General features: G+C 49.8%; 2 protein-coding genes across 6 annotated transcripts; one reads left to right on the forward strand and one right to left on the reverse strand.

Annotated features, from left to right (window-relative positions):
• Nucleotides 1-21: 21 nt before the first annotated feature.
• LOC309811819 (UPF0193 protein EVG1) lies at nucleotides 22-8,167 on the reverse strand. 5 transcript variants are annotated; one of them, XM_082635010.1, is made up of 7 exons: nucleotides 8,006-8,162; nucleotides 7,594-7,705; nucleotides 6,538-6,600; nucleotides 2,848-3,030; nucleotides 2,022-2,153; nucleotides 1,739-1,839; nucleotides 22-1,547 (listed from the first exon to the last, which is right to left on the reverse strand). In XM_082635010.1, exons 2-7 carry the CDS (start codon nucleotides 7,694-7,696, stop codon nucleotides 1,476-1,478), a joined length of 654 nt encoding a protein of 217 aa, XP_082491136.1. In that variant the 5' UTR covers nucleotides 7,697-7,705; nucleotides 8,006-8,162; the 3' UTR covers nucleotides 22-1,475. The 5 variants fall into 5 exon arrangements, with proteins under 5 accessions (XP_082491136.1, XP_082491135.1, XP_082491133.1 ...); XM_082635009.1 differs by lacking the exon at nucleotides 22-1,547 and having other exon boundaries at nucleotides 1,728-2,153; nucleotides 8,120-8,167; XM_082635007.1 differs by lacking the exon at nucleotides 22-1,547 and having other exon boundaries at nucleotides 1,728-2,153.
• Nucleotides 8,168-8,255: 88 nt separating this feature from the next.
• Nucleotides 8,256-19,371, forward strand: POLR2F (RNA polymerase II, I and III subunit F). The gene is made up of 5 exons (XM_082636246.1): nucleotides 8,256-8,376; nucleotides 9,675-9,744; nucleotides 14,377-14,507; nucleotides 18,609-18,680; nucleotides 19,191-19,371. Exons 1-5 carry the CDS (start codon nucleotides 8,357-8,359, stop codon nucleotides 19,279-19,281), a joined length of 384 nt encoding a protein of 127 aa, XP_082492372.1. The 5' UTR covers nucleotides 8,256-8,356; the 3' UTR covers nucleotides 19,282-19,371.
• Nucleotides 19,372-23,579: the final 4,208 nt, after the last annotated feature.

The raw sequence follows: 23,579 nt of genomic DNA on the forward strand, positions 1-23,579 counted from the left end.
CTGATGTGGTGTCACGGGTGGGCTGACTTTGCCCTGGGCTGTCCTGGGTTCTCTGGTTCGCTGCACCTGGGCCACATGCTGGGGCCTTCGAGGTGGAGGGCGGCTGTCCTCGTCATGTTGCACCCTTGGCCCTCAGGTTCTGGAGGGTGTGTGGATACAGGCTTCTCATGGAACGTTCCAGAGCCCAGCCCTTGATCTGGTCCTCTCTGTTCATTTGTTTGAAGCTGCAGGGCCATGTTTATTCTGCAAACCCAAACTTGGGTCATGTGGCCTGAGAGGGTTACCTGAATTCCTCCAAGTGGGATGGTTGGTGGAAATTTCTGAAATACTCTGATTTATGGGGACAGGAAAATGACAGAATACTGGAGACCATAAGGCTTGTAGTTGTCGAGACATGGGGACTGCTGTGTGCTGTGCGCCAGGCCTGGTACGCTGCTCCTGTGGGCGGATGTCTCCTCAGCAGCCCTTGGAGGCAGGCCGCACAGGCGAGCCGTCGGAGATGAGGCTGCCGGGCTCAGACCGCACGGGCTGGGAGTGGACTTCCAAAGCAGGGCCCCTTCAGTCTGGGTCCCTCCCACCCCTTTGGGTTTCTTTCTATGGGCTGTACGTTTGATGGAAAGGCAGAAAGTTAACTTTTAATCCTGCGTAGGCTACTTGCTAGTTAAATGACTCAGGTCATAGCATCTTGGTGAGCCCTGGTTTTCACATAGGGATAATGAACCGTCACAGGCATTTATTGAGAGAATCAGCCGAGAGTGACACCGGCACCCACCGTAGTGCCCGGCCATGGGGTGCTCCAGGAGCCTTCGTTCCATTTTCACTTGAAATGTGCAAAACAGCTAGAAACCAACTGGACTTGAAAAATTCTAACTCCTTGAACAAATAAGGTTTATCCCTCTGAAAACAAAATGGTGTGCGTAATGACCTACGCTAAATGTGTTTTATTAGCCTGTTAATCACAGTGCTTAAATATTTGCCCAAAGCTATAAGAAGTCAAATAAGTAGGTCCTAAGACAGGTAGGAAGAAAGGAATCATATTCATTACTAAGTTCAGAAAACCTAATGTGCCGGACACAGGGACACGCAGTGGGTGAGGCCATGGGAAGGGAGCCCAGTGGATGCCCTTAGACATACACCCAAGATGGTGAGACCTGGATCCTTGCTTTCACTGTGTGTGGGGCTCTTTCCCCAAGAAAAGACTGTGTGTGTGTATGTGTCTGTATCTGTGACTGGTCTTAGAGGCTCAGCTGACCGAGGATCCCTGGGCAGAGTCTCAAGGAGAATCAGCTCATTTTCTGAGACGTCCATTTTCTAGGGTGCTATGTCCAGGGTGCCCTAGGTGGGGGCAGTGCTATACAACCATTTACATGGCTGAAGGCCGGGGTGGGTGGGCTGACCTGGGGCTGACCCTGCTTGGCAAGGGGGTGGGCTCCAGTGGTAGAGGTTGGGCTCTCCCGCCCCCCTCCGGAGGCACATTAAGTGGTGGCGAGAGCCTTCCTAAGTTCCTCACTCCTCTTGTGGTCCAGGTCTTCCATTTCCTGTAGTTTCTGCAGAGGGCATCAGGGAAGGCTGGGGATCAGGGAAGGAACTCCGGGAGCCACCACAGATGGGAGGCTAGAGCCGGACTCCCGAAACGGCCGCAGCTGACCCTTTATTCCTGCTCACATCTCGTCCTCCACACTCACAGGGGTGCATCACCCCCTCCCCACCGGCTCCATTTCCCTGTTGCTTCTCCTACCTGGGAGATTTCAGTAAGGATGATCCCTCGGTACTGTCTGCCCTGCCCTAGGGCCTCCATGTCAGCCAGGAATTCTTTCCTCTCCTGGATTTCCTTTACCACTGGAAAGGGAAAGGGCCGTCAGTGTACAGGGCAATGGGGGCCCTCAGGCTCCCAGGAGGGATGGCAGGGATGGCAGGTTGCTTCTCTTGGGACCAGGAAGCAGTTCTGCGGTTGCGCCTCAGGGATTCCCCCCTCCACACACACTCCCCTCCCCAGTGTAACTGGCCCATCGGGGGCTCACGTTCTTCAAACCGGTCCAGCTCAGGGTCTGGGTTCTCCTGTCGCACAGGAGGGGGCTTTCTTTTCCGTTCCGCTGGCTCCTTCCCAGTGGCAAAAATATTCTGGAGTCTTCGCTTCTCCTTCTCCAGATCTCCTGTCGGGCCCGGACATGGCCTAGTTAAGGTGTGAAGAGCACCGCCATTTGCGGTCCGTGTTCCCAGTTGGGCACACTCGCTCCAGGGTAACATGGGTAGGGCTTCTGCAAACCCAGCACCTTCTACCCTGGGTGCCCCTGAGCTGATAGGCAGGAAGGGGTTGAAAGAACCCACAAGAGAGCTTCGTCAAAACCCACACGTTGCCTGGGTGCAGAGCAAGGCTAAGAAAACTCAGTGACTGCCGCGGTGCAGCTGGGATGGGGAGGCTGCGTGGGAGCTGTCGGAGGGGCTAGCCCAAGAGCCATGTCAGGTGCCAAGTAGAAACGGGTGGGGGGGAACGACTCCCTGAAATAGGCTGCATCGCAGAGGAGCCCTGGGTTCCAGGCACCGTGTGAGCTTGAGAGAACAGTGGCCGTGATGCCTGACTGCCAAACATTCATCAGAGATGGGCGGAAACCAGTTAATGGTTAAAGAGAGTTCTGGAAAAATGTATGAAAACGAACACCTAACTGGTTTCCCGTGCACCCTGAGTGCCCCCAAGCTAACATGTGCTGAGGTTCAAGAGCATCGGTATAAACAACGTGCGAATTTGATTAGCTGCCTGCTCAGCGCTCCGCGGGCTGCAAGCCTCCCTGCCCCCTACCCCCTCGGAGGGAGGTAGAAGAGGGGCTCTAGTGGAGGCCTCTCACTTACGGGTGGCTTGAGGCTTGAACTGCTCCCGGTTGTAGGCCCCGTTGGCTTGGCACATGCTGGCAGGCCGGAGGTGGGACCGAACAGCCAGGATGGGAGGCAGGTAGATGGCTGAGGCCGGCTGCTTGGAAGGCAACACCCTCTGGCTGGAAGTTGGACTGCACTGTAGGGGGAGAGTGTCTCCTCCTGTGGAAGGAAGGGTCAGGGTGGGGGGGCCCTCCTGGCATTTTTTTTTTTTAGTTTATAAAAGTGGTCCCTACCTGTTATAACAAGTCAAACAGTACAGAAGGGTCTTCCCTTCTCCCCTCCGAGCCCCCCTCTACAAGAAGCCATGGTAACAATTTGGTGGTCTCAGCCCATTCCTTTTGATGCTTACATAAACATGTTCAAAGATACGTGTGCATATATAAGATTCATGTTTCAAACACTGGATCATACTGTATTCTATTCAGTAATAGACTCTTAACAGTCTATCATGGACATCTTTCCAGATCACTCCATTTATATATAACTTATTTTTTATAGCTGTATACTAGTCCTTAGAATGGAAACATTATTTATTCAATGAGTCTCCTAGTTTCAGAAATTCAGGCAATTTCCAGTTGTTTTTTTTTTAAACTATTTCAAATGATGATGTAATAAACATTCTTGTACATCAAGCCTTCGTCCTGGTGCTTTTGTTTCTATAGATGGATTCCTAAAACCTGCTTGGTCCCTGGGCAGGGAGGGATGGTTTGGATGGTGCTAGACACCAATCCCTCCTACCGTCCATCCCCACTGCCTTGACCCAGATCTGGGGCTCCTCCCCCAGGCCAGCCAAATGTGTCACCTCCTACCTGGTTGACTGGCCCCTCCTCTCAATTGCCTTAAAGCCCAGCTCAGCACAGTCCCCAGCCACTGGTTTGATCTGGCCCCTGTCTACCTCCCTTACATTTCCAGCCTTCTTCTATCATCCATCTGGCAAATACGTATTGAGCGTGTGCTCTGTGCCAGGCCCAAGGCACTGGGGGTAAAGTGTAAGTAAGATGAAGCCCAGCCCTCATGGCACTTACATCTGGGGTGCAGATGATGATAAAACAAGTAAAATATATAGTACGTTAGATGGTGATGGTGACAGTACAGCGATGGAACGCAGGGTGTGTCAGAGCAGGATTTACAATTAAAAATAGGGTAGCCAGGGAAGGCCTCACGGAGACAGAGACATTTGAGAAAAGACCCAAAAGTGGTAAGAGGCCAGCCCTGCAGGTATTTCAGGGAAGAGCATTCCAGGCAGAGGGAACGGCAAGAATAAAGGACCTGAGGTGGGAATGTGCCTGGAGTGTCTAGGAACAGCCAGGAGGTTAGGGTGCCAGGAGTGGACTGAGCAAGGGGTGGGGTATAGTGGGAATAGAGGTCAGAGGTCACAGAGGGCAAGAGACATACCGGGCCTCGTAGGCCTCTGGAAAGACTGGCTTTTACTGTGTGCGAGGTGGGAAGCCATCGGAGGGTTCTGAGCAGAGGAATGACATAAGCCCTTTAGCTACCCTTGAAAATACAGCGTTGGGACTTCCCTGGCTTCCCAGTGGTTAGGACTCTGCACTTCCACTGCAGCGGGCATGGGTTCAGTCCCTGGTCCAGGAACTAAGATCCCACAAGCTGCGTGGCACAGCCAAAAAAAAAAAAAAAAAAATACAGCGTTGGGGGTCGAGGGTACAGGTAGTCACAGTCAGGATATGGTTTTAAGACCAAGCAGACAGGACTGCTGATGGGTTGGATGTGGGGTCTGGGAGAAAGAGAAAGAGGAGATAGGATGTCTCTGAGGTGTCTGCCCTGAGGAACCAGAAGGATAGAGCTGCCATTATTCCCCACTACCCTTCCCTTCTCATGTCCTCTACCTAGGGCCACACCATGGTTTATCTCTCTTCTCTGAAGAGATGCTGTGCTTTCTAGAATGTTCCTCCTACTCTCTCTGCTATTTCTGCCTGTCCAGTACCAAATGCTACCTCTTCCTTTGGCTCAGTCTCAGTAAATAATTATGGCCCAAGTAATTCTGGGAGTTCAGATGAAGGAGAGGAATTTGTGGCTTGCAACAGAATTTGAACTAAGCCTCAAACCAACAAGTAGGACTTGGTTAAGAGAGGAATAGGGCTTCCCTGGTGGCACAGTGGTTAAGAATCCTCCTGCCAATGCAGAGGACACCGGTTCGAGCCTTAGTCCGGGAAGATCCCACATGCCGCAGAGCAACTAAGCCCGTGTGCCACAACTACTGAGCCTGTGCTCTAGAGCCCGCGAGCCACAAATACTGAGCCCACGTGCCACAACTACTGAAGCCTGCGCGCCTAGAGCCCATGCTTCGCAACAAGAGAAGCCACCACAATGAGAAGCCCGCGCACCACAAGGAAGAGTTGCCCTTGCTCACTGCAACTAGAGAAAGCCCACGTGCAGCAGACCCAATGCAGACAAAAATAAATAAATAAGATAAATGAAAAAAAGAAAAAAAGAAGAGAGGAATAGAGAGATGATTCTAGGAGAAGAAACCAGACTCAACACCAATGCTTGGAGGCAATATTTTAAAGAAAAGTCTTTTAAGGAGAACAAAACTGCCAGGCAAACCGGTGACTTGTGTTGCCCTAACCACTAATGCAATTAGTCCTTCAACTAATATTGAGCGCCTAGGAGCCAAGGTACCATGGTGAACAAGGCAGACCCAGTCCTTGGTCTCCTGGTATTTACTTTTAGTGGAATTTCTAGCATATTCTCTTTGTAGTCATGTTATAGGGGACCCCAAATGATTAGTAGATTGCTGAGTATGGAGACTGAGTTATGTGACTCAGCTGTGTTGTGGTGCTAGGCAATGGCAGCCTGAGTTGTCCTTGTCTACAATGAGGAAGGAGATCTGACTTCTGAACTGGTCTGACGGAGCCTCCCTCCCTCTGCCAGTTGATATTTGTCTCTCTGACTTTCCCATCCCTATACCTCTGTGGTTGACCAGATGCCTCCTGATAGGTACCTTCTTTCTGGAGAGACAGCAATAGCTATTGGTAGATTCAAGTGAAATTTGGCAGGTTTGGACATTCTGGCATCCTCTTAAAGGTAACTCTACAGATCTTTGTTCTGATCCACTACATGTTGATTCAGTTAAATCTCAGAAAGCAAGGTTGTTTTTAAGATCTTAGCGAGCACCTTGTTATTGTGCCCATGTACATTCATTTTTTTGTTTTCCTTAAAAATAAACAGTACAATGTGTGGTTAGAGGTGAGCTGTGGAAAGGTTTTGCATATTTTTCCTAAGTTGGAAGCCTGCCAGTAATCTTGTTCCTGCCAGCTAAGCTATGAATGAAAAAAACTATGAATGAGATACACACAGTCCTCTCCTCTGGAGAGCTCATATGGTATGTGTGTAAGAGGGCGGGATTAGTTTGTAGACTTGACAGCGTTCAGAGTATTTGGCTGGGCAGGAAGTCTCGAATGGGCTGTGATCTGTTGGGAAGGTTGGCTGGAGCCAGACTGCAGGAGGGGCTCATGTGCCGTGACCCATGTCTGGGGAAGAAGCAAAGACCCTGCAAAGTCAGTTCCCCTGGAGCAAGAGTCAGAAATACTATTCAATTTTTTTTTCTCTTTTAAAATGAGGTCCCCTACTCCTTAATATGGAGAAGCATGAAAAATGTGGCCCAGAATCCCTCTGCCCTGGAAGCTTCTGCAGATGGCCTCTTACGTTTCATGGTGTCCATGATGTGGCGCTGTTGGAAGTTTGTCAGTCTGGATTCCTTCATCATCACTGCAGGACAAAGCACTTCAGTGAGGCCTCCAGAGCTGCAAGCAGATGCCTTCATCTCACCTCACTGAAATTTAACATTGTATCACCTCCTGCCAGCATTCAGCACCTGAGTACTTGGCCGCCCCCACACTGCGGCTTGTGGGATCTTAGTTTCCCGGAACAGGGATTGAACCCAGGCCCCTGGCAGTGAAAGTGCCGACTCCTAACCACTGGACCACTAGGGAATTCCCTTCCTTTCCTGTTTTGTTTTTTTTCTATAGCATTCATCAATATCTAAGTTCTATGTACCTTACTTATTATTTGTCACCTTCCTACTAGAATATTAGCTCCATGGGACCAAGAATTTTTGCTTGTTTTTTGTTTTTCTTTTCTTTTTTTTTTTTTTTTTTGCTTTATTTTCAGCACCTAGAACGATGTCTAAAGCACATAGTGGGCTTAAATTTTTTTGTTGTTGAGTGAATGAAGGAATGAATGAACAAGTATTCATTAAGCATGTGCCAGGGGCTGGAGTTACAATGGTAGCTACAAATGTAGCCAAAACAGGCATCCTGTTCTGATGGAGTTCATGAACTAGAGGGGCAGATGGATGTTAATTCAACGGGACACACTAGGTATCTGACTACAGGTTGCCAGTGAAGGAAATTGACCACTAAGTATCTGACTACTAAGCCCACAAAGGAAAAGGTATTTGGTAGAGTGCTGGCACCTAACAGTTGGTTGCACTGTGGTGGCGGGTGGGGAGGAAATAAAGCTTCCCTGGGGAAATTGAAAGTGTGATCTAAGGGACGCAGGAGAGTTAACTACTCTAAAATTCTTAGTTCTTTGACTTTTGGCCACTTCCAAGTTGTAGGACCCCTGAATCTTTCTGAACTCCAGGCTTCTTATATGTAAAATGGAAACAGCAATTGCTAAACCATAAGTCATGCAGGGGAGAACTGAGTTACAGAGAGTAACTGTGACCACCGCTCTTCTTGTGTCCTTTAACGCACTGACCTCTGAGCAGCTCGCAGGTCTCTGGGGTGTAAGTGGCCGGCTTGGGGCAACGCCAGAACCCCGTTCCTTTGGTCACTGTCTCCACCCTCTCATGGGAAGCCATAGGAGGGCTCTGAGGAGGGAAAAACGCAACGACACACCCCCTGTCTCTCAGATCCAACCTCTGCTCCCACACCCCCAACACCACCCATAGTTTGGGAACAGGGGTCGAGTCGCAAGAGAATCGTGATGCCGTCTGTGAACATCGCGACAGTGCCCGATCCTCCCACCCCGAACAGATCTACTGGCAGATCCACACGCGAACAGAGACCTCAACCTGACCTGGCGCCTGTGTCAGAGAAGACGCCTCAGGAGGAAAGGGGCGTTAGGGTAACCGTGCCCGCTGGGTGACACGCCCAAACGGAAACCTCACCCTAAAGTAAGACCCCGGCTGGGTGGCCCTTCCCCACAGAGAGCGGAGGTTGGGCTCAGCAGATCGTAACCAGGGCTCTGAAGCAGCACCCGCCCCGGGGCGCCGCAGAAATACTTTTGAGATCTCAGCGACTAGAGCCCGCAGCTAGCCTGTCTGGCTACCATGGTAACGCGCACGCGCCGCTCGGCGCATGCGCACATTTATTGCCGCGCCTGCCTCCCGGAAGTGATTACCTCTAGGTCACGGCGCAGGCGCAGAGTACGCTTGGCGTCGAGCGAGGCGGAGGCGTACAGTTTGCGGGTCTCCGCTCGGGTCTGGGGCGCAGAACCCGGTAGCTGTGGCGCGGGTGTCATGTCAGACAACGAGGACAAGTGAGTGCGGGAGCGAAGTGACTTTTGCGGGGCGTCGCAAGGGGCGGGTGAAGCGGGAGCCTGGGTCGAAGGAAGTTGAGGATCCAGGCGTCGGGGGGCAGTTTTGAGGGGACTGGGGGTGCTGAGGGGGCCCGCGGAGCTGGAGAAGGGTAGGGCGGTGAGCCGGCAGCATAGACCCGGCCAGAGGCTGGGCACAGAAAGACCCCGGCTCGAGGGTCCAGAGAGGATCACTGAAAAAGGTATCTTTCAGCAAACTTCCGCTGAGTCGGGCTCTGTGTCAATACCTAATATTGAGGTGTATTAGGTATAGTCTCTGCTCTCCAGGTGGGGTCCCTTTCTAGAAGAGGGGGCAGGCCCATATACATAATGCGGGGTCGTGTGAATTGCGTAGTAGGTCTGTAGTATAGAAGTAATCCAGAGGAGGGTCTGGGGAGACTTTGAGGTGGTAAAGGTCTGGGAGGCTTGCAGTAATCCAGGTGAGAAAGGGTAGTGACTTGTACTAGGGTGATAGTAGTAGAAGTGGTGAGAAGTGGTTTTGAAGTCTGGATTTATTTTGAAGCTAGAGCCCAGGAGATTACCTGACGTGTGGTGTTGGAGGAGAGGTCTATCCTGAAGATAAAAACCGGGGAGTTCTCAGCATAAGTACATTAGTCAAAGCTGAGAAACAGAGGAGATCATCAGGTGCGTGTCAGTAGAGAAGAGGAGATGACTGCGTGTCAGAGAATCCCAACATGGAGTGCTTCGGGGGAAGAGAGGAGAAACAGGCAAAGGAGACTGAGAAGGAGTAGCCAGTGAGGTGGGAGGACACCAAGAGCGTGAGGTGTCCTTGCAGTCAAGTGAGGAGAGTGTTTTGAGTGAGAGGGAGTGGTCCTGTGGGCCAACTGACAGATCAGGCTAAATGAGAACGAGAATAGTCCATCGCATTTAGCAATGTGGAAAACATTAACAAACTTGAAAGGATGGTTTGGGTGGAATCATGGAGGTGAAAGTCTTTGGAGTGAGATGATGACAGAATGGGAAGAGAAGAATCGGAAACAGTGAAGATGGACAACTCTTGCAAGAATTTTGCTCCCAAGGGGAGCATGGAAATAGGGCTCTGTGAGGAGGGAGTAGAAAAGTAAGCTCTGTTTGTTTTTTCAGACGAGGAAATCCAACGACTTAATGATTTATTAAGTGATTCACTCATTAAGTAGATATTTACTGAGCGCCTCCTATTCTAGTAACTCAGATGAGACACAGATCTCTGCCCTCTTTGATCTACTAAGTGGTGCTCTAACTGGCTTCTTCTTCTTGTACAGTTTTGATGGCGACGACTTTGATGACGTGGAGGAGGATGAAGGGCTAGATGACTTGGAGAATGCCGAGGAGGTCAGTATTTAGCCTTGGGCTCCCCTCTCTGCAGCCCAAGCTGCCGCCTAGCCCAGCCAGTGATGACTGACTGAATGCATCTGCCTCCCGTTTGTGGTCAGGGCACCGCCAGTTAGAGTGAGGAGAGATCTAGTCCTGGGTAGTGGAGGAGCCCCTCAGGGTGGGCCCGAAGGCTTTTGTCCACTTGGAGCACAGCGCGTGGCTTCTGGGGCAGTTAGCTTACTGACCGTTGAAATACTCCCTTCATTCATGGAGCAAACATGTGTTGAATGTTGATTACGTACCAGGAGCTCTGCAAGGTGGGGCTACATAAAGAGCGAGGGGGAGAGTGACCTGGGGTAAGGCTGGAGAGGTAAGGGCCAAGATCAGGCAGGATTTTGTAGCGTGAAGGTATCGGGAAGCCAGTGACAAGTTTTGAGCTGGGGAGCGGCATGATCCAGCGAGGAATGAATTGGGGAGGAACAAGGGTAAAAGAGAGCCCAATCAGGGAGCTCTCAGAGACGTCCAGGTGAGATCTGTCGCCTGCACTTGGGTGCTGGTAGTGTCGGTGATGGGAAAACGGATGAGAGAGAGGTTTTGGTGGTTTGGATGTGGGGCTGAGAAAGTGGGAGATGACAGGGATGACTCCCATGTTTCTAGCTTGAGCAACTAGGTGAATGAGTTACTAGTGTCATAGATAAAATAGGACTTTCTGTCCCTTTTGACTGATGGAGGGAGAAGTGCTTTATGTGCCTCTTGGAGAGAGAGTGATCCCTCGATTTTTTTTTTTTTTAAGGCTAGGAAGCTGAAGGCCCTCTTTTGGGATTTCCTGTCTGCCTGGCACTCTGAGGTTATATGTTCTCTGAGTCAGAAACCTCCTTCTCTATCCTTCTGATCCCTTTCCACCTCGGTCCTATTGATTCTGCCTCCTATATGTGGTTCAGTCCTGTTTTCGTTTCTCCATTCCTAGTGTCTCAGCCTGGTTTGGATCTTTATTGCTTTTCACCCACATTACTGCAGAAATGTGTTGCCGGTTTTCCTGCCTTCAGTCTGCTGTTTGCCTTTCTGCTGGCCAGAGTCGTCTTTTTCACCTACCCACGTGATTGATTACAGTTGGTCTTCCTAAAAGGTCTCTCTGCTTCTGCCCTTTCCACCTACAGAATATTGTCAACAAAGTATCCAGAGTGATCCTTTTAAATCTTAAGTCACTTTGTCTCTCCTCTGTTCAGAATCTGCATCCGGTGGCTTCTTAGCTCATTCAGAGTAAATGCCAAAAAGATGTACAAGGTCCTCCATGATCTGGCCACCTGCTCCCCCTGTGACCTTATCTCTTCTCGCTGTCCCTGTCATGCCAGGGAGACCCCAGCTCAGAACCTTTGACTGTGCTGTTCCCTCTTCCTTTCCCTTAGATATGCACACGACCTGCTCCTCAGCCTCCTCAGGTCTTTGTTAAATATCACCTCAGTGGGGCCTTCCTGACCATCCTGTTTAAAATTGCCACATTAACCCCTTCCTCCAACACCACCACCCTGGCACTCCCTGTCTTTTCTCTGCTTTTATACTACACATTGTACTTAACTAATTTTGTTTATTGTTTTTCTCATCTCATTATAATGTAAGTTCTATAGGAGAAAGAATTTTTATCTGTCTTACTGCACTCTCCCAAGTGCTTAGAATACTATCTGACATATAGTAAGCACTCAGTAAATATTTGTTGACTTAATTCTTTATTACAGAATTTATTCTTCTGCCTATAACCCTATACACACCTTTTGCTCTAATCATACTCCACAATTAGGTGTCCAGACTTAGTACCTTCTCTCCCTCCTCTGTGCCTGTGTGCATGCATTTCAGCCTGCCTGGAATGCCCTTTCCTTCCTCGTTAGCTTGGCAGCTCATACTCATCCTTCTAGACCAGCCCAAGTCTCATCTCTGGACTGTATTTGTAACCCCCAGTACGAGGTAGATGTCTCTCACTTTCTTGTTAAGTTTGTGGCACACTTGCATACTTTTTTTTTTCTTGCTAATATATTTTTTGAAGTGCTTTGATATTCCATTTTGTTTATTTAAATACACATGCTCACACACACAACTACAACTCTGTAAATTAGTGAAATGGCACTCATTGGATGAATTAAATTACAACCAGTAAATGAGTGAACAGGAAAGACAAAGAGTTAAAGAAGATATTTGCAAAACATATAACTAAGAAAGTACATCTATACAATGAATTCTTACAAGTCAATCATAAAAATGCAGAAAATCCAATACAAAAAGGGGCAAGGGATTTGAACAGGTACATCACAAAAGAGAATATCCAAATAGCTAATAAATATATAAAAAAGATGCTTAACATCATTAGTCATCAGGAAACTGGAAAGTAAAACCACAAGACACCACTCCACACCCACTGAGATGGCTAAAATTAAACCAGACAAAACAAACATCTTACAGTGACAATACCAAGTGAGAAGAAAGGTGTGGAGCAATTAGAGCAACATTTATATTATTCTGGTCCGAGTGTAAATTGGGCCAGCACTCTGGAAAACTCTATGGAGTTATGTACTAAAGGGGAGTGTATATGTATATTTTTTAGGAACCAGTGATCCCGCTCCTGGGTGTATACCCAACACAGATGCATACTTATGTTGACCAAAAGACATGTACAAGAAAATCCATAGCATAATAGCAAAATAGTCCAAATGCTCATTATAATTGAACGATTATATGGATTGTGGTATATTCCAACAGTAAAATCCTAGATGGCTGTGAAAATGAACAGAGTACTGGTAGACACAACAGAATGGATAAATCTACAAATATAACATTGAGTGAAAGAAGCTATACAGAAAACAGTACATAAGGTGTGATTACATCCACAGGAACTTCTTTTTTTTTAATTTTTCAATTTTATTTATTTTTTTATACAGCAGGTTCTTATTAGTCATCAATTTTATACACATCAGTGTATACATGTCAATCCCAATCGCCCAATTCAGCACACCACCATCCCCACCCTCCCGTGGCTTTCCCCCCTTGGTGTCCATACGTTTGTTCTCTACATCTGTGTCTCAACTTCTGCCCTGCAAACCGGCTCATCTGTACCATTTTTCTAGGTTCCACATACATGCGTTAATATACGATATTTGTTTTTCTCTTTCTGACTTACTTCACTCTGTATGACAGTCTAGATCCATCCACGTCTCAACAAATGACTCAATTTCGTTCCTTTGTATGGCTGAGTAATATTCCATTGTATATATGTGCCACATCTTCTTTATCCATTTGTCTGTCGATGGGCATTTAGGTTGCTTCCATGACCTGGCTATTGTAAATAGTGCTGCAATGAACATTGGGGTGCATGTGTCTTTTTGAATTATGGTTTTCTCTGGGTATATGCCCAGTAGTGGGATTGCTGGATCATATGGTAATTCTATTTTTAGTTTTTTAAGGAACCTCCATACTGTTCTCCATAGTGGCTGTATCAATTTACATTCCCACCAACAGTGCAAGAGGGTTCCCTTTCCTCCGCACCCTCTCCAGCATTTGTTGTTTGTAGATTTTCTGATGTTGCCCATTCTAACTGGTGTGAGGTGATACCTCAATGTAGTTTTGATTTGCATTTCCCTAATAATTAGTGATGTTGAGCAGCTTTTCATGTGCTTCTTGGCCATCTGTATGTCTTCTTTGGAGAAATGTCTATTTAGGTCTTCTGCCCATTTTTGGATTGGGTTGTTTGTTTCTTTATTATTGAGCTGTATGAGCTGTTTATATATTTTGGAGATTAATCCTTTGTCCATTGATTCATTTGCAAATATTTTCTCCCATTCTGAGGGTTGTCTTTTCGTCTTGTTTATGGTTTCCTTTGCTGTGCAAAAGGTTTTAAGTTTCATTAAGTCCCATTTATTTATTTTTGTTTTTATTTCCATTGCTGTAGGAGGTGGATCAAAAAAGATCTTGCTGTGATTTATGTCAAGGAGTGTTCTTCCTATGTTTTCTTCTAAGAGTTTTATAGTGTCCGGTCTTACATTTAGGTCTCGAATCCATTTTGAGTTTATTTTTGTGTATGGTGTTAGGGAGTGTTCTAATTTCATTCTTTTACATCACACTTGCATACTTTTATAGCACTTGTTGTTTTGTTTACTCTTGTCTTTTTCCCCAGACTATGTATTCTTTGAGAGCAGAAACTCTTAGCTTTCTGTCTCAGCACCTATTATGATGTCTGGCACATGACAGATGCTTAATAAGTGATTGTTAAATATATGAATATGTAAAGATGGGGTGCTTGTTCCTCTTCCTGCTTAGGGTGATTTGTTGTCTGTGCTCAAGGACTTCTTTGTATGGATGCTCAAGGACTTCTCTTCTGGATGAGGCAGCTGGCTTTGGACTCCCTGATCATGAGTCCTTTTTTACTAGGTCTGAGACTTTGGCCAAGTTAGCTAACCCTCCAAGCCTCTAAGATGGGCATTGTAATCCCCACCGCATACGGTTATTGTGAGGATTAAATGAGGTGTTAATAAGGCAGTTGCATGGTCACTGGCACGTAACAAGCAGTAGCATAGTGGTGGTTATAATCGTTGTCGTCGTCATCCTGCCCCTCACCCCCGATAATGCATCCTGAGATTTTTCCCTCTTTTCTTCCTTGGTGTCCAGGAGGGCCAGGAGAATGTTGAGATCCTCCCTTCTGGAGAGCGACCGCAGGCCAACCAGAAGCGAATCACCACACCATACATGACCAAGTATGAGCGAGCCCGTGTGCTGGGCACCCGAGCCCTTCAGATCGCGTGAGTATGAGCCTCCTCACCATCTTTTCCATCAGACAGGCTACAGGGAACCTCCACGCTGTTGATGCGGCTCAGCCTGGCACCTGACCACGGACCTTCCCTCTTCTCACACGCTAAACAAGGGTGGTGCTGTCCCTGTGTGCCAGGCACTGTGCTAGACCCCCTGCCCTCAGAGAGTTTGTGATCCAGTGGAGAAATAGGACATAAACATCTGAGAAGTCAGATAACAGTACAGTAGAATAGTGATAAGAACACAGAGTGTAACAAGTGCCTGTCAGTTAGGGAAGCAGAAATAAATAAATAAATAAAATAAGATCAACCCTCGACCGTTGTGGGCTGGTTAGTTGGGGGTGCTGTAGCAGCACCCCCTGGGCTTAAGGTGGTTCTTGAGTCGATAGACAAGGGCCAGCCCAGAGGAGTGAGGGAGCCCTCCCTGTAGAGGTCCCGCTGGAAACGTGAAAGCACAGAGCAGTGGGGAGGGGGTTGGGGGTTTGAAATTAGCAGCCTTTCCTTTGTCCCCCAAGCTTGGAGCTAGTTGAAGACTCACACGATTCAGGAGCTAGCCGCAGGCAGGTGGGGATCGCAGCGTGCGACGCTTCCGTGTCCATCCCCACAGCCGCGGGCACGGCAGCCACCAGAGGCCCTTTGTGCAGGTGTCAGCCTGCCTGCTAAGTTTGTGGGCATCGTGGAGGACAGATCAGGCGGCTTTGAGGAAGCAGGGACTCTTGAAGAGGCTGGACCGCAGATGCGTGCTTTCCCCGCCAGGCTCCCTTGTCAGATGAGTTCCTCCTCCGTTGTGGCGAGAGTAAGTGGGAGGACAGAGAGGGGACGGGCAGGTTACTGTGGCTCTCGTGGGATGTCCTCCGCGGGGAAACATGAGGCCGGGGAAAGGAGCCCTACCCCAGGCCTCTTACAAGCTGCTGTGGGAAATGGTGGGTACCTGGAGGAGGGGGTGCTTCAAGTAGGGAGTAGTCGAAACTAGGCTTGAAAGAAAAGCTGGGGCCAGAGTTGTGGGACGGTGCGTGCTGGCGGAGTGGTGATGCTCAATCTATGCATCCATCCGTCCCCACCCCACCCAAGTTTTTAAACAGCATTGGGCTTCATCTCCTCCAGTCTTGCGGAGGGAAGGTGACCGCCATGTTCACCTCGATAGAGGGCTTTATGGGCGGGCAACGTCGTTCCTCACCCACTTGGCAGCAGTAGGCCTCCTGCCAGCCTGGTTGTACTCCTTGCTGGTCTGGGTGAAATGAGAGCTGCACTCAGTGTGATGATTTTGGTATCACTGGGGTCAGGATCCTCTAGGCCTGCACCGCAGTTATGGTTGCCACTGGCTACATTTGGCCATTTAAATTTAAGTAAAACTAAATAGAAGTTCAGTGTTTCAGTCTCATTAGCCACATTTCATGTGCCCGGTAACTCCCTATGGCTACCGTGATGGGTAGTGCAGATCGAGGACATTTCCATCATTGCAGAGCACTGATCGGGCAGTGCTTGTATCTGCTGAACGTGATCAAGCAGAAAGAATAATTCATAAGTACTTTTCAAACAAATAGACTGTATGCAAGTTAAAGTCTTTGAGCATCGAATAAGATATTGTGCTTGTACCTGTTGGGGATGCAGGGATGATTAAAGACACAGTTCCCCAGGTCTCTAGGTGTTTACAGTCTGGTGGGAGAGATGGACCTGTTCTAAATACCCAGAACCCAAGGCGGATGGGGTTGCTGCTTTACAAGAGAAACAAAAGAGAGAAGGGAGTAATGGCAGGGGTGACTGGGGAAGCCTCATGAAGAGATTAGAATTAAAGCGAGGTGGTTTTGAAGGTATCCCAGGCGCCAGAAATAGCACTAGGAAAGGTCCAGGTAGAGGCAGGCATGTATGGATTGTGGTGGGGGAATGGCAAGTAGCTTGGGTTACAAGACTGGAAAAGATGTCACTGGTTCATTGAGTGACAAGTTCAGAAGATGGGCTTGCATTTGGTGGACAGTATGGAGCAGGCATTTAAAACACTACCGAGGCCCAGCGTGCTGCTTTCCTTGGGGAGCAAGACTCGGTCTAGCTTAGTCTAGTCTATAGTGCTCTTTCCGATTGAGGGCTAGGGTGCTGTCTGGTGGTTCTCCGGCTGCTGTAAGCCCTTGGACAGCCAGGGCTGGAGCTTATCCTGAGTACGAGGCCTGCAATTCTGCACTTAGTAGATGCTGAACAGATGTTTCTTGGATATTTGTGGATGAGGCCTCTCTCTGGTTCATTAGCCCCACCTGGCGGCTGAATGGTTGCCACAGGGGGAGCCGTTCCGGGCGCACTCTCACACTTCCTGTGCACATAGTAGGGCTGGATGAATTACTGCTGTTGAGTTATTCGTATCTTGAAAGAAATAAGGCATATGCAGATCAGGGAAAGCATTTTGCCCCATTCTTTAAAGGTTTACATTTTGGGGAAGTTCCAGTAATTATTGAAAGAGGATATAGAGAAAGTTAAAGAACTTGGTCTCTGCCCTTGGGAAATTTTCAGGCTTTGGGGAGTAACAGACATCAGAATATTTAGCAATGAAATTAGTAGATTGTTTAGTGTGAACTGGTGGTTCTCAGACTGGTTGGTTATCAGAAGCACCTGGGGAGCTTTGCTAATGCAGGTTCTCAGGATCCTTCACTAGAGAGTGGGGGGGAAGGGTCTGGGGAAGGACCTGGGGACCTGTATTTTTAGCATACTTTCCCAGTAATTTTGATGATTATCAGGTTTGGGATCCATTAGTGTAAACTTGAGCTGGAATCAATAAGTGTGGCTTCCTAGAGGAGGTGGGCCTACAACTGGCCTGTTTGTTTCTAGAGCCTCTGCTGTGGGTCAAGTGTTGTGCTAGGGCTTGGGATCCTGGGCCACCAGGTCTCGTTGGAAAACTTCAAACAAGTAGTCACAGTGTAGTGATAGTGGTGCCAAGAGAAGCGCATGTGAAATGAGTCAGGGCACTGAGGCTTCCGCAAGTGCTTTCCAGAGTGGAGACATCTGAGCCTCTTGCAGGCCTGTAGGGAGAGGAAGAGCTTGTACGAGGATGCAAAAAAGGAAACAACAGGGTATGTCTAGGGAACTGTAGTAATTTGGTATGGCTGGAATGTGGGGTAAATATAGGCAGGTAGCATGAGAAGGTACTAGAAAGGTAAGCAGGGGCCAGGTGAGGTTCTTCCTGCCTGATGGCTGTGGGGTGTCATGGAAGGGTGGTAAGGAGGGGAGCGCCTCACCACAGGCCCTGTGTAGAGGCTGGAGGAGCAGGACCCTTGTAGGGGGCATTGCCAAGACAGAGAAGGAAAATGAGGCAAGCTGGGCCCTGAGGCAGGGCTGGGGGGTCGAGTTAGAGTGGTCAGAAGGGGGAGCTTTTGCACACGCGGGTCCTTTGTGCTGGAACACTCTGCTGTGGCTGCAGGCTCAGGAGTCTGTGATGGGCCCTGGGGAAGGCCCTTGGCAGGGGAGCTGACATGACGCACGTCACACGGCCCGGTGATGAAAGCTCACACTTGTCCCGTTCACAGTGCCGGTCTTCAGTTTGTGAATCACCAGCTTTTAAAAATAATGGGAGGTGTTGCAGCACAGTAGGGAGGAGCCTTCGGGGTTCAAATCTTGGTTCTGCCACCTACTGGCTGTGTGACCTTAGGCAAGTTACTGACCCGTCTGTGCCTCAGTTTCTTCATCAGTAAGACGGAAGTAACAAGAGTACTTACCTCAGATACAGCACTCTGTAAAGGGCTGAGGGCAGCTATGGCACTCAGTCTTTGCTTGTTAGCCAGTAGCGTTTTAGCATCATTGTTCTGTAGGTGTGGCAGGGCTTTTTGTCTTCATTTACAAATGAGGATAGTGAGATTTGGGGAAAAAAATTCAGTATCTTTGGAGGCAAAGTTTAAGTCTAGTCTCCAGGCTCCCGCTCACGTACCCTCGCCGTCAGTGCCCCTGAAATGCCGCTCTGCATCCGCTTGGCCCGCCTACCTGGAAGGTGCCCTTTCTGGGTGAGGACTGGGATGCTGATCTGGTCCTGTTTGTGAAGCTCCCCCCCGACCTCATTCTGGGCCCTCCTCCCTGTGTTTGTAGTCTCCCCAACACCTGTCCCTGTACCTGCAGGATGTGTGCCCCCGTGATGGTGGAGCTGGAGGGGGAGACAGATCCCTTGCTCATCGCCATGAAAGAGCTCAAGTAAGTCGCCCAGATCATGGTTCACTGCTCCAGAGCCCTGGGAAGCATCCCTTGGGTTCTGTGCTGCACACCCTTCCCCCACTTCCCTGCTGGGGAAGTGTGGTTCTTGTTCCTGTAGACCCTTAGTTTGTTTGGGAGTCAGCCCTGCAGGGAGGAGGAGGGAGGGGGAGGAGGGGGCAGGCAAAGGGGGAGGGGAGGACATTGATGAGACCTGGACCTTTGCTGTCTGTCCGAATTTCCCTGTTCCTACTGCAGTTGGCCTCACCAACATCCTCTACTTTTCCCCCTCCTCCCTTCAGCCATGGGATGGCAGAGCCCTTCCAGACTCAAGTCCCGCACTCAGAGATGCAGGAACTTTTTCTGTTGTAATTCCTTTCCTACAAAGTGCATTCATAGTCTCAAGAGGATGCTGCTAAGACTTCTCTTGCCTTGCATTCTGCACATTCTGTCCCTCTGCTGCAGGGCTGGGGTCACCAGCCCTCATGTACCTTGACTTCTCCCCTGCCACAGGGCCCGAAAGATTCCCATCATCATTCGCCGCTACCTGCCTGACGGGAGCTATGAAGACTGGGGGGTAGACGAGCTTATCATCACCGACTGAACCGGAATCATCTTCCTGACTGTGCCTCAGCCCCAGTTTCTAGTCTCATATTCTTTATACGTGTAAATAATAAATTCTTCAACATTTCAACCCCTCCGCCTCCAGCTGCCTGGGAGGCCTACCCACTTCTTCTGCCCTGCTGCCTGGAGGGTGCACCCATCCCAGTGGCCCTGCGACTGTCAGCTCTTTAGGAAGCACCAGGGACCCTGACCCCCTGTGGCTCCCCCACGTCCCTCCCTCCATCTCGCAGTCCACCAGAGCAGAGGCTGCTGCAGGAGACACCTCAGCTGCCTTCCCAGCAGACAGACAAGCCTTTGTGCCCAGGGAGCTGGTTGCCACGGAAACCCCCAATTTCCTTTCCAGTGGGGACTGGCTGCAGGGGCTTCTCCCTTCTCAGGAGTATCACAGAGCAGGTCTCATCAAGCCACCCATTGTTTCCTAAGGACCTGCCTCGAGCCTCTTATCGTGGGCTCGGATCCCCTTTCAGGAGCCAGTGCCCCAGCAGGAAGCTTGGGGATGCAGTGATCTCCTGCCCTCCCCGAGAGAGCCCTGCCGGGCAAGTCAGCAGCTGGACCAAGGGCCGAGCACCTGCCCACCCCTGCCTCCCCTCCCCTGCCCCCGCCTCGATCCCCGATTCCCGCTTGTCAGGCCACTCCCCACACACGTTTTTTCATGACCCACCTCTCTGGTCTGCCACACCCATACCCTCTCCTTGCCAGCTTCTGGAAGATGTCCTTCCCCTTCTGTGTGGGGCCCCTGCTCCTCCGAAGCCTTCACTAGGATGGGTGCTGGGATGATGGTGGGCAGGGGAGCAGGGCTGCTGGGTTCAAGGTGTGACATTAAATCAGGACTGGAGCTCCCCTTTCTCTGCCCTAGGTTCTAATGGGTCCTGTTCTCTTCACTCTGCTTACCCAATCAATCATGCTGGTTCCTCCCTTTCTTGGGGTTGGCAGGTGGGGGGAACAGATGACAGGGAGAGGGTGTATACTGACACCAACAGGGATAGAAGGGAAAATGGCTTCCTGAATATTCCAGCCTTGACCTCCCTTCTGCTGCCAGCTCCTCTTCCACGAAGAGGAGGAGCTGGGCTTGCCTGACCTCTGCAAGAGGCAGGGACCCTGGGGGTGCGTGCCCCCTGGACAGGGTGGGAGTGATGAGCATCCCCAGGAGTGGGAGGGGTGTTTGCTGCTCTGGAGAAGGGTTAATTTAGGGAGCAGTGGACTTCGCACCCCCTTCCACCCTCCTCCAAGCCTGTGGAATCCTTTAATCAAGTTGGGTGCTGAAATTTCAGCTCTGAAATGCCGCCTTTGTGCTGGCATCCAGGCGGCCGCCCCAGAGTGCGGGGGTCACTTTCTTGGCCCCGTTTCTCTAAATGGTCTCTTTGTTCCTGCTGGGCCGCTCAGTATCAGATGTGATTAAAGGGAGATGGGGCTTGGGTGGAGGAGGAGAGAAGCGGCTGGGAGAGGGAGGGGGTTAACCCTTAGGGGATAGGGCGTAGAGGAGTTGGAGAAAGGGGTGTTCTTCCTCCCATTTCCCCCTTCCCATTCTGCTACGCTTTCACGGAGTCAGCCCCTTCCTGCTCAGCTGGCCAGGCCAGGGCATAGTCTCCTCAACCCTCTCCAGATACACCTGTCCCTTCTCTGTTTACATGTGGAGCCACTGCTTTACTGAGGCCTGAGCTCATCCAGAATCTCAGGTCTAAGGCATGAGCACAAGCCAGGTCTCCCGACTTGTGTCGGGTTATTTGTTCTTTTGGGCCATTTCCCCTTCTCCCGTATCCCCAGTGACTTTCCAGTGAGCCTCGCAAGGTCCTGGAGGTGGTGATTTCATCTTCTTGATGTAGCCCCTCCCACCTGCCCTGCCAGCTCCATGTCCACAATCCCACTGAGCACAGGAGAAGACTGGAAATACTGAACAGACTAGAAATGGACTAATGTCCTGCTTGTCAGTAGAGGGAAAGGGTGGGTTGTAAGAATTATGAGCACATTAGGTTGGTACTGATTGATCCCTAACAAAATTCTAGAATAGGCTATGCATATTTGAAAACACTTGGATAATAAAAGGATCCTGGAGCTAGCATAAGGTTTCTAAGAATATCACCAAGTGAACCAAATTTTCTTTTTTCAATGGTTACTGGGCTGGTAGGTTGGAAGAATGCCACAGATACAGTGAACCTTGATTTTAACAAGGCATCAGGCAGTCTTTCTGTGCAGCTATGATGGAGAAGCATGTACTTTAAGGTGATAAAATTAGATTCAGAATTGATTGGACAGTCTTTTCCCTAAGAGTATAGTTAACAGAACGGATGGAGAGGTTTTTAGTGGTATACACAGGGCATGTCCCTCTGCATTCCAACCTTTTTTCATTAATGACCTGAATGAGGATATTTCAGTTTCAGACATAAAGCTCAGGAAAACTGTAAGTTGGATTCAGAATTCTGAAGGATTTAATATAGGTGGGGAAATGGTCAGATGCAACAAGATGAAATCTGTTAAAGATCAATATAAAATCCTGCATTTATCTACAGCACAACATCAACAAAACACTAGAAAACCACTTGTATACAGGTGGTCTGACTTGGCCGCAGGTTTTATCTACAAGAGCAGGGGTTTGTAGTTACCACTCTGCTTCATGGGAGCCAGCGGTTTTGGCGAAGTGGCCTGAAGAGCTTGCATGACGTAGCTTCCAGATGGTAGTCTGGCCACTCGGGAGGTGCCCCCTACCCTGCCCAAGGTCCTGACTAGGAGGTGAGGGGCTGGAGCCCACAGACAGAAGAAATAGATACAAGATCTGGGGATGCTGGTCTGGAGCCGTGAAAGCATCATCGCTTCAGATTACAAGCGGAAGTAGGGCAGGTGGAAAAGATGGTTGAGAGCGCAAGCTTTGGAGTCAGCTGGCTTCAAAATCTGCACCAGCACTTCTTAGCACCCACCTCTCAAAGTGTCAGGTCCCCATCTGGGCAATGGGGATAACGATTGGACCCACTCCCTCATAGGCCTGAAGGATATAAAGCACTTGGCCAGGGAGCACCCAGTACATGGTAGCTATTACTGTTGCTATGAGCTGAGTGTAAGGAAGGACTTGCAGCTATTGGAGGTGTCTGTCAGTGGAGCACGGGGAAGAGGTTTCCCTGTCCCTGAGGTGGAGGAGCTCCTGGCGCCAGAGTGCAGGTTGGAATTCCGTTGAGGAAAGAGCTTTTGGGGAGGAAACGCTGAAGGATTAGACGGCTCGTCTGCCATCCTGGTTCACAGTTAGACACAGGCAGCTGCTACGAGGACGCGGCTAGATCCTGGTGTTGGACAAGTGTGTGTGTGTGCGCGCGTGTGTTATTGGGGGAGGTGGCAAGTGGAGGGTACAGTGAGAGAAGGCCCACCCACCCATCCTAAAGGACCAGGCCTGCTGACTGCAGACAGCAAGACGTGAGGCCTGATCTACCTTTCAAATACTTGTTCCTTGAATTTTTTGCAAGGCCCCCTCTCTGCTGGGCAAGAAAGGGCTGCTTGGAAGGCGCTCTCGCTGAGTTCCAGCTGGGTCAGCAAGTGGCCCACCTGCAGTGTGGGCACAGCTGGCGCTGGGGGCAGAGCTCCCATCTGAGGCCTCAGTTCTGAGCACACACTGACCCCACTGTGATGCCAGTTGTCCTAACCTGCTGCACTGGGAGAGAGGAGACCTTTGGATTGTCTGTTCTTTGCATTCTACCCCTAGCTCCTTTCAGAAAGTGTTTGAAAAAGCACAGGTACAGGGATAAGAGACCAAGAGACAGGCCAGGTCAGGCCCACCAAGCAGGTAACCGGAACCTTTAATTTTATTATGTAGAATGCTTAATGCAGAGTTAATAGGGGCTAGAGTACCTAGCAGAGGGGAAGGGGGAGAGGGAGCTACTGAGATAAATAAGAGGGGGGCAGTAATGAGTTACATGTGGATTGGGGGGCTGCAGAACAGGAAAATAGGGGCAGAACAGAGCTACATACTTTATTCAAATACCATTGGGAGGCAAAGGGCAAAAGGCCAGGGCAGAATGTACATGTCAGGAGTTTAGTGTCTTCAGCCTGCTGCCAGCAACCTGGGTGCTGGGCCCTGGGTCTCCCCCTGGAGCCAAGGGTTTGGGCCTGAGCAGCCTATAACTCTGGGAAGCCCAAGGAGTTGGGGCTGACAGAGCAGGGGCCACAGAGCCTGGTGAGGGGAGAGGGAGTTGGCGGGGAGCCGGGAGGAAGGCTCTGTGAATTGTCTCCGAATCCTTTCCTGGGGTCCCTGCCTCCTCATCTCCTGGGATGTGCCTCAAGGTCTGGGAGCTTGTA

Source organism: Mesoplodon mirus (genome assembly GCF_964341445.2).
Source record: "Mesoplodon mirus genome assembly, chromosome: 11".
Lineage (NCBI taxonomy): Eukaryota > Metazoa > Chordata > Mammalia > Artiodactyla > Ziphiidae > Mesoplodon > Mesoplodon mirus.